Source organism: Octopus bimaculoides, chromosome 3 (assembly GCF_046866305.1).
Source record: "Octopus bimaculoides isolate indiv1 chromosome 3, ASM4686630v1, whole genome shotgun sequence".
NCBI lineage: Eukaryota > Metazoa > Mollusca > Cephalopoda > Octopoda > Octopodidae > Octopus > Octopus bimaculoides.
The window spans coordinates 56,494,922-56,506,496 of record NC_142930.1 but is presented as its reverse complement, the minus strand read 5'-3'; the positions used below and the strand labels follow the sequence as shown (position 1 = coordinate 56,506,496).

The 11,575-nt window shown below is 37.6% G+C and overlaps 1 protein-coding gene across 1 annotated transcript in view; it reads right to left on the bottom strand.

Annotated features, from left to right (window-relative positions):
- LOC106868455 (atrial natriuretic peptide receptor 1) overlaps positions 1 to 11,575 on the bottom strand; it is an 880,915-nt gene that overhangs the window by 168,260 nt on the left and 701,080 nt on the right. The window contains exon 6 of the mRNA XM_089349012.1: positions 9,483 to 9,566. Coding sequence (XP_089205138.1) covers positions 9,483 to 9,566 — 84 coding nt within the window. The remainder of the gene's footprint in view (positions 1 to 9,482; positions 9,567 to 11,575) is intronic.

The following is an 11,575-nucleotide window of genomic DNA, read 5'->3' as shown; positions in this document are numbered from 1 at the left end:
GTGGGACAAGGAGGGAGGGAAAGGTGAGAGAGGGTTAAAGAGAAAGACAGAGAGAGAGAGAGAGAGAAATAGATGGTGTTGGAGATTTATCAGGGCCTATAAATGAAGAAGAGACACTCTGTTGGTTACGATGACGAAGGTCCCAGCTGATACAATCAACAGAACAGCTTGTTTATGAAATTAACATGTAAGTGGCTGAGCACCCCACAGACACATGTACGCTTAACATAGTTTGCGGGGAGATTCTGCATGACACATTGTGACAAGGCTAGCCCTTTGAAATACAGGTACTACTCCTTTTTGCCAGCTGAGTGGACTGGAGCAATGTGAAATAAAGTGTCTTGCTCAAGGACACAATGCGTTGCTGCGACTTGAACTTACGACCTTACGATAGTGAGCCAAATGCCCTAACCACTAAGCCATGTGCCTTCACGCCTATAAATACACACATACACATATGTATGTATATGTGAGTGTGTGTGTGTGTGTGTGTGTGTGTGTGTGTGTTTATATATATATATATTATCCAGTACTGGAAGTCCCTATCCTATGTCATCCTTTCAATGTCTTCCATGAACACTTGTAAACACTTAACGCCATTCCCACCCCTACTTAGGGTTTATATCCTATGTAAGGTAGTGATCATATACTGCATAAAAATGATGGTGTAGTGTATGCAGGTCGAAGGCTATTGTTAGTTTATGAATTCTGCCAAATGCAAGCTTTCTTTTCCAGTACATGACGCTGCTGTCCCCCATCCCAGGGTCTCACGGACCCACACTTCCCACACACTCAGAGTTGGCACACTCAACATGGGCACACTGAAAGGTAAGTCTGGTGAGATTATTGGGATGCTTGAATGGAGACATGTAGATTTGTGCTGCCTCCAAGAAGTAAGGTGGAAAGGAGGTTCCATTAGCGTCCTCTCAGGTACAAGATTTTCTGGGCAGGAAACAGTGACGAGATCGGGGGCATGGGTATATTTGTTGCGGAGAAATGGGTTGATAAGTTAATCGAGGTAGTCAGAGTATGCGATAGAATACCTAAGATGTATCCAGTGCAAGCTATGGACACATAAAAGGTGCAGCAATATCAAAGGGAGACTAACTGGGAAAATAGTCTTTGTGTGTGACAAATGCTCAGGTGCTATAAACACTGAAAATGTACAGAGAACAGCTTCTGTCACATTCCAAGGAGAAAAAAACTAGAAGTAGTTGATAGCCTCCATTACCTAGGGGACCAAGTCAGTAGCAGGGGTGGAAGCGCTGAAAGTGTAGCTGCTAGAATAAGAATAACCTGGGTAAAGTTCAGAGAGCTCCTACCTCTGCTGCTGAAAAAGAGCCTCTCGCTCAGAGTAAAATGTAGACTGTGACGCATGTGTATGAACAGCCATGCTACATGGCAGTGAAACACGCACTGTGACTGCTGAAGACATGCGTAAGCTTGCAAGGAAGGAAGCCAGTATGCTCCGCTGGATGTGTAATGTCAGTGTGCATACTCGACAGAGTGTAAGCGCCCTGAGAGAAAAGTTGGATTTAAGAAGCATCAGATGTGATGTGCAAAAGAGACGACTGCACTGGTATCATCATGTGTTGCGAAGGAATGAGGACAGCTGTATGAAAAAGTGTCACACCCTAGCAGTTGAGGGAACCTGTGGAAGAGGTAGACCCAGGAAAACCTGGGATGAGGTGGTATAGCATGACCTTCGAACATTGGGCCTTACTGAGGCAATGACAAGTGACCAAGGCCTTTGGAGATATGCTGTGCTTGAGAAGACTCGACAAGACAAGTGTAACCAGCCCACTTATGGTGAAATCAAAATTAGAATTGCTGACGTGGCTGATGACAGTACCGCCTGATTGGCACTCGTGCTAGTGGAATGTTAAAAGCACATCCAAACGTGGGCTGTCGCCAGCCCACTTACGATTACTCCTCATTCATTGGACAATGAACTTTGCGTGTGAAGACCTATTGAGGCAAGTGTAAAGAAATCAAAATCACTGACATGGCTGATGACAGTACTGCCTGGTTGGCACTCGTGCCAGTGTAATGTTAAAAGCACATCCGAGTGTGATCGTTGCCAGGGCCATGGATTGGCACCTGTGCTGGTGACATGTGAAAAGCACCATTCAAGTGTGATTGTTGCCAGCATTGCCTTTCCGGCACATGCTCCGGTGGCACGTGAAAAACAACATTTGAGCGTGGTCATTGCCAGTGCTGCCAGACTGGCTCCCATGCAGGTAGCACAAAGAAACACCTTTTGAGCATGGTCGTTGTCAGAAACTTCTGACTGGCCTCTGTGCCGGTGGCACGTAAAAGCACCCACTACACTCTCAGAGTGGCTGACATTAGGAAGTTGGTTATGGACATCTCAAAAGCAAGGGGGTCGAAGCTGGTCTACTTCAGATTTGACTTTAGTTAATCTTTGTAGTGTCAAATAATGGCTCCTCTTTGTCTTTTCCTGATTGCCAGCCCATCAACCAGCCCATCGAAAGTGATATTTGATGATTAGGGATTTAAGGTTGTGGATACTTGTTCTTTCCATCACAGAGGTATTTGAGACATAGTCAAACCACTTGATGTTGAAGAGAGAGTGAAGTTTCAGTTGATGAAAGTGTACAAGTGTTTTGATATTGCCATGATACAACGTTCAAGTTTCACAAAGATATAGGAGCATAGATATAACCCCAGCTTGGTAGACCATAATCTTCGTCTTCAAAGTTATGTCTCTGTTTTTGAATACAAGTTTTATTAGTTTACCAATAGCTCTGTAAACTGATTCAGTTCATCATTCCACATCTTGCTCAGAGTTGCATTTCATGGAGAGCACCCTTCCAAGGTAAGAGGAAGAGCAGGAGGGGTTGAAAGAAAGGAAGGATGGGAGGAAGAAGAAGAGGAGGTTGATAATGAGGACGTGGGTGGTGATGATGATATATCATTATCCATGAAGAAAATATGTTTAAGAGTTTAAAATATGTTGCAGTAAACATTAATTAACATAAAGCCATACAATTAGTATGGCTCTATAAGACAAAGAAACAAAAATTTATGTTTTAGGTGTCACTTGAAATGAATTTTCCACCACTTAATGTCATTGAAGCATTGCTGAAGGCTATGTCTTTACATCGTGACTCAAGAGCAATTCTGTCTGAGAGAACCTAAACATTTCCAGGCAATACTTTACAACTAGATATTGTTGTTATGCAGAAGTGATGCCAAATTTCCCAACTAGATATCATACTAGTGTTGCAGATGTGCCTTGTTGAGAGTTTATAATTATTCTGCAGAAATTATGTTGAGATTTGCTTTCCAGCAAATGATGGACTCTCCCATCGAAGACAACATATGAGTGTTCAGCTTTTTTGCCAAACACAAATTATCTGTTTATAGTGATCACACATATGTGCTGTACATTAGCTCACTTTCTATTAACCCTTTAGTGCTCAGATTAATCTGTCAAAATGTAATGCTTATTTGTCCACATTATTTTGAATTATTCAGGTTCAAGAGAGCTGTCCACAATATTTGCTTGTAACTTTATTAATTTTTCCATACTAATTTGAACTTTTGTCTGAGATGTGCACAGCCTGCCATGTGTCAGGTGCTGAAGTGATCACAGACTAATGTGAGATGAAGTGTTTTGCTTAAGGAGACAATACAACACCCAATCTAGGAATTGAAACTATGATCTCACAATAGTAAGTTCAATACCCAAACCACTAGATCATGCATCCAGGAAATACAAATGTTTTATCTAATATTTTGGAAACTAACCTCAAGAACAATTTATTATGGAAACCTTGTTATGGCTTTCATCTTCCATATCGATGTTCATCAATACAATAGCTTATGTCTATGTGAAGCACTCTTACTGATGATCCCAAATAGCTTATGTATATGTGAGACACTTTTATTGATGGTCCCAAATAGCTTATGTATGCGTAAGGCACTCTTATTGATGGTCCCAAAAATTATACATTTGTATTTTTAATTATTTAAATTCTTCCTCTTAGGAAGGAGCTGGTATCTAACAAAAAATAAAACATACCATCTTTGGAATGTATGTAACAAAAACAATATCTCATTTTAAACATGAGAAAGGTCTTGCAGATTTTTACTATTCCACTTACAGATTGTATTTGTAATATTTGAGTTAGTTGGTTGATTTCTTTTTCTGAAAACCCTAACTTATCCAGATTGTCTGTTAGACATTTACTCTCAAAACCAAATGCACAAATTATTATTGGTATGAATGTGAATTTATAATCTGGATACATCAAGAGGTTTCGAAGCAATTGTCCATAATTGTCTTCTTTCTCTTTGATTTTCAAATAGATATTCACATCAGCAGGATAGCTGACCTCTATGACAATACATACTTTATATACTTTTTTCTTGTCTGTCCCATACAACAAAATCCATTCTCTAATGCTTACATTTGACAGATGTTTTGATATGAAATGTTCTACCAGTATTCTGTGTGTATTAATGTTTATGTATGTATTCAATAACAGGGGGATTCTCTATATTTATTCCAGGACAGCATTTTTTTTTTTAATGGCTTTGTATATTGTTTTTGCATCAGTTTCATGTTACATAGGGAGATAGTATCTTGATAACATTTTTGAGCAGCTACTTATCACATGTATAATGTCTTCACAGAAGTATGACATAATCTACATTTTCAGATGCATTTGGCACTCGAGGGCTTCCCTATCACATTTTTATTAGCATCTAGTGGCAATCTGTTCTTAGATTGAAAATACATTGTCTTTGAAGTGTGATGTGATGTAACAGCCACAAGTCCAAGAGAGGTTTTGCTTCATATCAATATTACTGCATTCTTCAAGCCTTCAGGAAATATACTCAAGCATAGTCTAGTTTTGGTAAGCTCAGCATTTCACTTTCAGGTCTTTTATGAGGTATATTAGTCCAGCTGTTGCATGGGAGGTCATGAGGAAGAGAGTCCTTCCTGAGGAGCTCACTTCCGACAGATACCATATTGTTTTCTTCACTTTTCAGCACTAAGTTAATGTATTTACTTTTAGTGCTGTTGTTTAGCAAGTGTTGACTGAGTTGTTGTTGGCACTCCGTCGCTTACGACATCAAGGGTTCCAGTTGATCCGATCAACAGAACAGCCTGCTCGTGAAATTAACGTGCAAGTGGCTGAGCACTCCACAGACACGTGTACCCTTAACGTAGTTCTTGGGGACACAGTGTAACAAGGCTGACCCTTTGAATTACAGGCACAACAGAAACAGGAAGTAAGAGTGAGAGAAAGTTGTAGTGAAAGAGTACAGCAGGGTTCCCCACAATCCCCTGGCGGAGCCTCATGGAGCTTTAGGTGTTTTCACTCAATAAACACTCACAATGCCTGGTCTGGGAATCAAAACCACGATCCTATAACCGTGAGTCCACTGCCCTAACCACTGGGCCATTGCGCCTCCATTGTCTGAGAGGGGCTATATAAAATTCAAAGGTTCTCTGCTCTGATCTCAAGCCTCTAGCTCCTTCATTTCTATTTAGGTAGAGCCTATTGATATTACTATTTTTGTGGAGATTTCCAATTGATGTCAGTACTTTGCAGGATTAACGTCTAGGGAATCAGTACTGGTACTGCAAATGCATTGTGGTATATTGTCTTCAGAGTTCCAACTGCCATATTTTCCTCACTTTGGCATAATATTCTCGGGTCACTCTTTCTTTATTCACAGTACCTTCTTATGATACGTCTTCATCAATGCTGACATACATGTAGCAATCTTTCTGTGGAACAAGAGAGATAATGCGACCATTGATGCACAGGTTTTGAGTCTGGGGACTGATTTTTCCCATTCAACAATCAAATATGAACATTTCTTTTGATCAAATTCCATTTATATCTCAGCTGAAAATGTTGTTATTAATTCCAGCTGATTTTTAGCCTTGTTAATATTTTCTGCATAAATCATGTAATCATCTACAAAGAAATTATGGGTTACATAAATATCTCTAGCAGTTGCAGACCCTAGCATGTAGCCTTTTGATTTTTGTAGCAGAAATGATAATAGATTTAATTCTAAAATGAACAGAATTACAAAGAGAGACTATCTCCTTGGAACATTCCTTTCGAAATATTTATAATATTGGAGACACTTGTTCTGCCCTCAGTTCTAAGTGTAAGAATTTTTGCCCAGGTCATTGTAAATTTCTCACAGGCCTCAATTTAGGCAGCAGGCCAAATGTTGGCACTTCCGCATTCATGAGGGAGAAATAGAGTTGAATGCCTTTGTAAATCAGGCTATACTGTTACAAGGCTTCTACAGTGTTTTTCACTTCAGACAATATAGTTTTGTTTATCAAAAGTTGCACACCCACACTCTCTCCTTTCCTCCTGCCTGCTCATCAGTAACTGTGTTATTGGACTAGGGATGATCTTGGATAAATTAGTCGAGGCAGTTTGTGTACAGTTTGTACATAGTGTTTAGGTAAGCAAGAGGCTGATAGTTTTCTTCCAATTAGATTCCACTCTTGGCTACAAGATTTGTCTGTGTTATACCAAGACAATTTAGTCTGTCAATCTGACCTACCTCAGTGCTTTTGAATATATTGGGTCATCCCATAGATAATGCGTTTCTTTTATATTCTTCTTTTATTTTTCAAAATTAAGATAAACAAAGTTCTTTTTTAATCTAAAATTTACTCTCCCTCATTTTTTACAATGTTTTTCCATCTATCTGGTAGACTTGCAAGGCCCCTCTTTCAAACTTCACTTGTCTATGATGAAAAATACTCCTCCAGTACTGTTCTGAACTCGTCTACAGAATTCATATTTTCTCTGTCCAAATGATTTTGAAGACTGAAATTAATGATAATCAGATGGGGCAATGTCCAGAGAATATGGTGGGTGGGGCATCATTTCCCATTGAATCTGCTCCAGCCTTTGAAATGTCATCCTCGCTGCATGTGGCTGAGCATTATCCTGATGGAAGAACACCTTTCATCTTGAAACCAAAGATAGTCGTTTTTCTTCTAGCACTCAAGCTGCTCACAGTAAATCGCCTTTGTTATCATTTGGTTTGGGTTTAAAAGTAAAAAAAAAAGCTTCATTTGCGAGACATGGCAGCAAAGAAGAGCACACATTCACTCTCTGCACACAATTAGACTCGGAAAGGTGTCAATGAATATTTGAATGACCAAATCCAAGATTTTCTGCTAGTTCCTCAACAGTTACAATGGGATTTTGTTCCACTTGGGTTTGCAGGATGTCCTCATTGAGCTCTACAGATCTTCCAGGATGAGACTCATCTTCTAGGCTGTAGTTTCTGGAACTACCGTTGACACTGGCTTACGCTTATTGTCTGATCCCCATATACTGCATTAATATTCCTTGCACTTTCTATTGCTTTGTTGCCTTTATTGAATTTATAAAGCAAAATATGCCAAATATGCTCCTTTGTCACTTCCATAATAGCTTTGAAAAAATAACTGTTAAAATCGAACTGCACTCTTCAAAACTTGCACTAAGAATAAGGACAAGGTAAAATTACTACCTACTTTTATAACAAGTTGATGCAGGTAGTTTATCCCGTCCCCCAGCAACTTTTAATTCAGGCAATTGAAAAAAAACTGCATTATTTATGGGATGACCCAATACATATTAATATCTCTCTTCCAGTTGCCATCCCATTATGCAGTTTGCCTACAGCTACAGATACATACATACATACATGCATGTATGTATGTACCTATCTATCTATCTACATATATATATATATATATATATCTGTATATACATATATATGTGTGTGTGTGTGTGTGTGTGTGTGTGTATAAGAATGAGTGTTTGTGTATCTCATACAAGAAAAGAATCTGTTTGTTAATGTCCATTTTAACACACACACAGAAATACGTACACAAAGATCAAAAACATACACACATACAATTGTATGCAGAAGAAAAAATATCTAAATATATTAAATATCTTATGATATTTTTTTTAAATCCCTCTATTCTATACACTGTTCAGTTGAGGAGTCTTACGTAGCAGGTACTTGACAACCTCACCAGTGCTAGTGCCACATAAGTGGGCTGGAAAAAAAAGTTCTTAGGCTGGCCAAGATGCTCTCATGGAATCTGACCAACTGAGGTTTATTTTTCAAAATAGCTCACACACTTTTTCCATCAGTGCTACTATGCTTGGATCCCATTGGTGAAGAAGCTTTCATCCTGTTAGTCAAAAACGTCATCAACAGCAGAAATGACATCATCATCACTGCAATACTGGATCCCAGCCAAGGGTTTCTTCATATTGAGAAACAAATGATGATCAGATCAGGAGAATAGGGAGGGTGGTCAGCCAGTTCAAAGGTACAGTCATGCACAGCAAGGACTTGTGTACTGAAGTATTGTCATGATGAAACAAGACTCTTTTTGTTAATTTTCTTGAGGTCATCCCATTCCCTGCTGATGAAACAACCTTGGCCTTCTTTGGAGCCGATGAGGAGGCGTGTTTCCACTGCATGGAGTGTATTTGTCCTCTGATTAAAAGTGATGAACTGAATACTCATTCTGGGTTCAGAAACATTCAATGAAACCAGCTGATCTGCCCCAAGCAATGTCAGATTTTCCCCATGATGAAATCAGGCTAGTGCACTTTTGATTAGGTATCACAAGATGTAGCATTCAGTGAGCAGAAACCTTCGTCGTGCCAAGTTCATTGTGCAGAATATTCTCAACTTTCTCATGGGATATGCTAATAGCATTGGCTATTTGATTTATAGTTCATTGCCTGTTATCCGTCACCGTATGGGAAGCATGATCAATATGTTCCTCAATGGCAGCAATTTTAGAATGTCTAGACCTTGGTTCATCGTCAAGACTCTCCCTTCCCCTCTTTAATTCAGCTGTCTCCTTCTGCATCATTGATAAAGTTGGATTGTCATTCCCTACTGTAGCAACCATGAATTTTGTTTGGGTCTAAATCCATTTTCTACAGGTATTTGATAAAGCCATGATGCTAAATGTTGTCTATTTTCAAGAGAAATCACTACTAGTTGCTTTTAGAGTCTTGTTTGAACTGTCCGATGTCAGTCCACCTGGAAAGAAACAATGTAGTTATTAATAAAAAGGGCTAAAATTAATGCAAACAAGACTTCACAGCTCTAGCATCACTCTTTCATAGTCAGTTATGAACTCTTAAGCCCACCCTTGTAAAAAGCACCTTGTATTTTCTGTTAAGCAGTTGTCATTCAGCTCTAGAAGCCATGCCAAAGTACACATAGAATCTAGTGCATCCCTCTGGGTCATCTGAACTTGTCAAACCACCCAATCCATGCCAGCATAGAAAATGGGAAGTTTAATGATGACAATGATGACAATTGTGATGATTAAAATATATACATTAATTCATCCCATATACTAATAGAGATCCCTTGCCTTCACATGCCATAAAACAAACATTCACATATAAAAATAAATGATGCTTTTAATAGTTCCTTACCAATTTTAGATGGCTCATTAATTTAGGCCGGCTTTTCATATCAGAATGTTTAATTTTCAAGTCTTTTACGTAGATCATGTCTCCCTGGAAAAGTGGAGAAAATAGAAATTTTCTGTCAAGCATCAAAATTTGAGAAATCTATCAATTTAAAACTTTTTTGTTAGAGAAATCAATTTCCTAAGATCCCAAAATAAAAGACACATTTTTTATTTATTTATACATTCATTTATTTATTTATTTGCTTTTTAATTTTCAAAGCACTATAAAAGAACAATGTATTTTCTGAAAAACATTTTATTATTTTTTTAGGGATATTTTTGAATTAAAAAGAAAATAACTTTATGAAATTTCTTTTTCAATTATTTTAATTGAATGATTGTTGAAAGTTGCTCTGTCTTTATTGCAATTGCAAATCCTCAATGAAAATTTCTAAAGCATGTTTACATGTATAATTTACTTTGTTGTTTTGCACAATTATTCCCACTTCCCATCATAGCCATTATTACAATCTAAATAAATTAAATTTGTCTAAAAAGAAAGTAGTCATTTAAAATTATGTAATCATTTGAAAACACATGCAAATTGTTATGGTGAAATATTTTTCTCTTCTTTGCTTTTTTCTTTCTCAGATATAAAAGAAATTTCACCTCCTTATCAATTCAGAGTTTGTTTATGAGTAAATAAAAATAAGCAAAGAAATAAGTAGAAGCATTTCTTAAGGTAATATGGCATTGCATTTACTCATCTGGTTTTTTTTTTTTTTTTTTTTTTTTTTTTGGTGATAACAGATTTGGCTAAATGAGAACTGCAGCTAGTTAGTTATTTCAGTGTATGTCTATGCAGTCTAATGTCAAGGATTCATAGAAGTGGTTGAGCTGGCAGAATCATTGGCACATTGCACAAAATGCTTAGTAGCATTTCATCTGTCTTTACGTTCTGAGTTCTAATTCCACTGAGGTTGACTTTGCGTTTCATCCTTTCTGGTTCAATTAACCCTTTAGCATTTAAACCAGCTATGTTTGGCCCAGATATTCTACATATTTTAGGTTCATACTGGCCAGATCCAGCCTCTCACACCTACTCTACAATGTCTTTATAGAATAAAAACAATCATATCATTGAAACCTTGAAAGTATGAGATAATGCATGATTAATTCAAAACAATATGCCTAAGTAAGTATTATATCGAACAGAATAATCTGAATGCTAGAGGGTTAAATAAGAATCAGTTGAACACAGATTGATGTAATCGACTTAGCCCCTCTCTCAAACCTGCTGGCCTAGAAACAAAATTTGAAACTAATATCAAGGATTCATATACCACTACTTGTGCTTTACCCTAATCTATCAAGTTTAGGTATGCTGAAGAGACACAATTCACTCATATCAGCAGCATGAGTACAATAAAATGATAATTTACTCTACTCTTGTATCATTTGTGAGCTATTATTATACTACATATAAAACGACCCTCAAAAATGTGTTACTAAAAGAATGTTTTCATTGCTGTTCAACCAGCTAACAACAACAGAAAAACCTCACTTGAATCACACTCTACCATTATAAAAAGTAGGACAATTTTGATAATGCAGTCCTGGATACACAATACCTAAATTAAAGACATGGGGTAACAAGGATTTAGATTGTTATGGATGATAGCATGAAGTCAAAATATTTATAAAAAAATCTACACTCAAGGACAGTAAAGTCAGAATGTTTATTTAACTCTTTAGCATTTAGATTACTCTGTCAAATGTAATGCTTATTTATCCACATTGTTTCATTCATTATCTTAATCATGCATTATCTTGTAGCTTTTAGACTTTGATGATCTGAACATTTGTTTTTAGACTGTCATTATAGTGTAGATGTGAGAAGTTGGATCTGGTCAGTTTGATCATAAAACAAGTAGGATATTTTGGCTGGATATAGGTAGTATAAATACTAAAGGGTTGTGGAGGTGCAATGTCTCAGTGGTTAGGGCAAAGGACTCGCAGTCATAGGATCGCGGTTTCAATTCCCAGACCGGGCGTTGTGAGTGTTTATTGAGCGAAAACACCTAAAGGCTCCACGAGGCTTTGGCAGGGGATGGT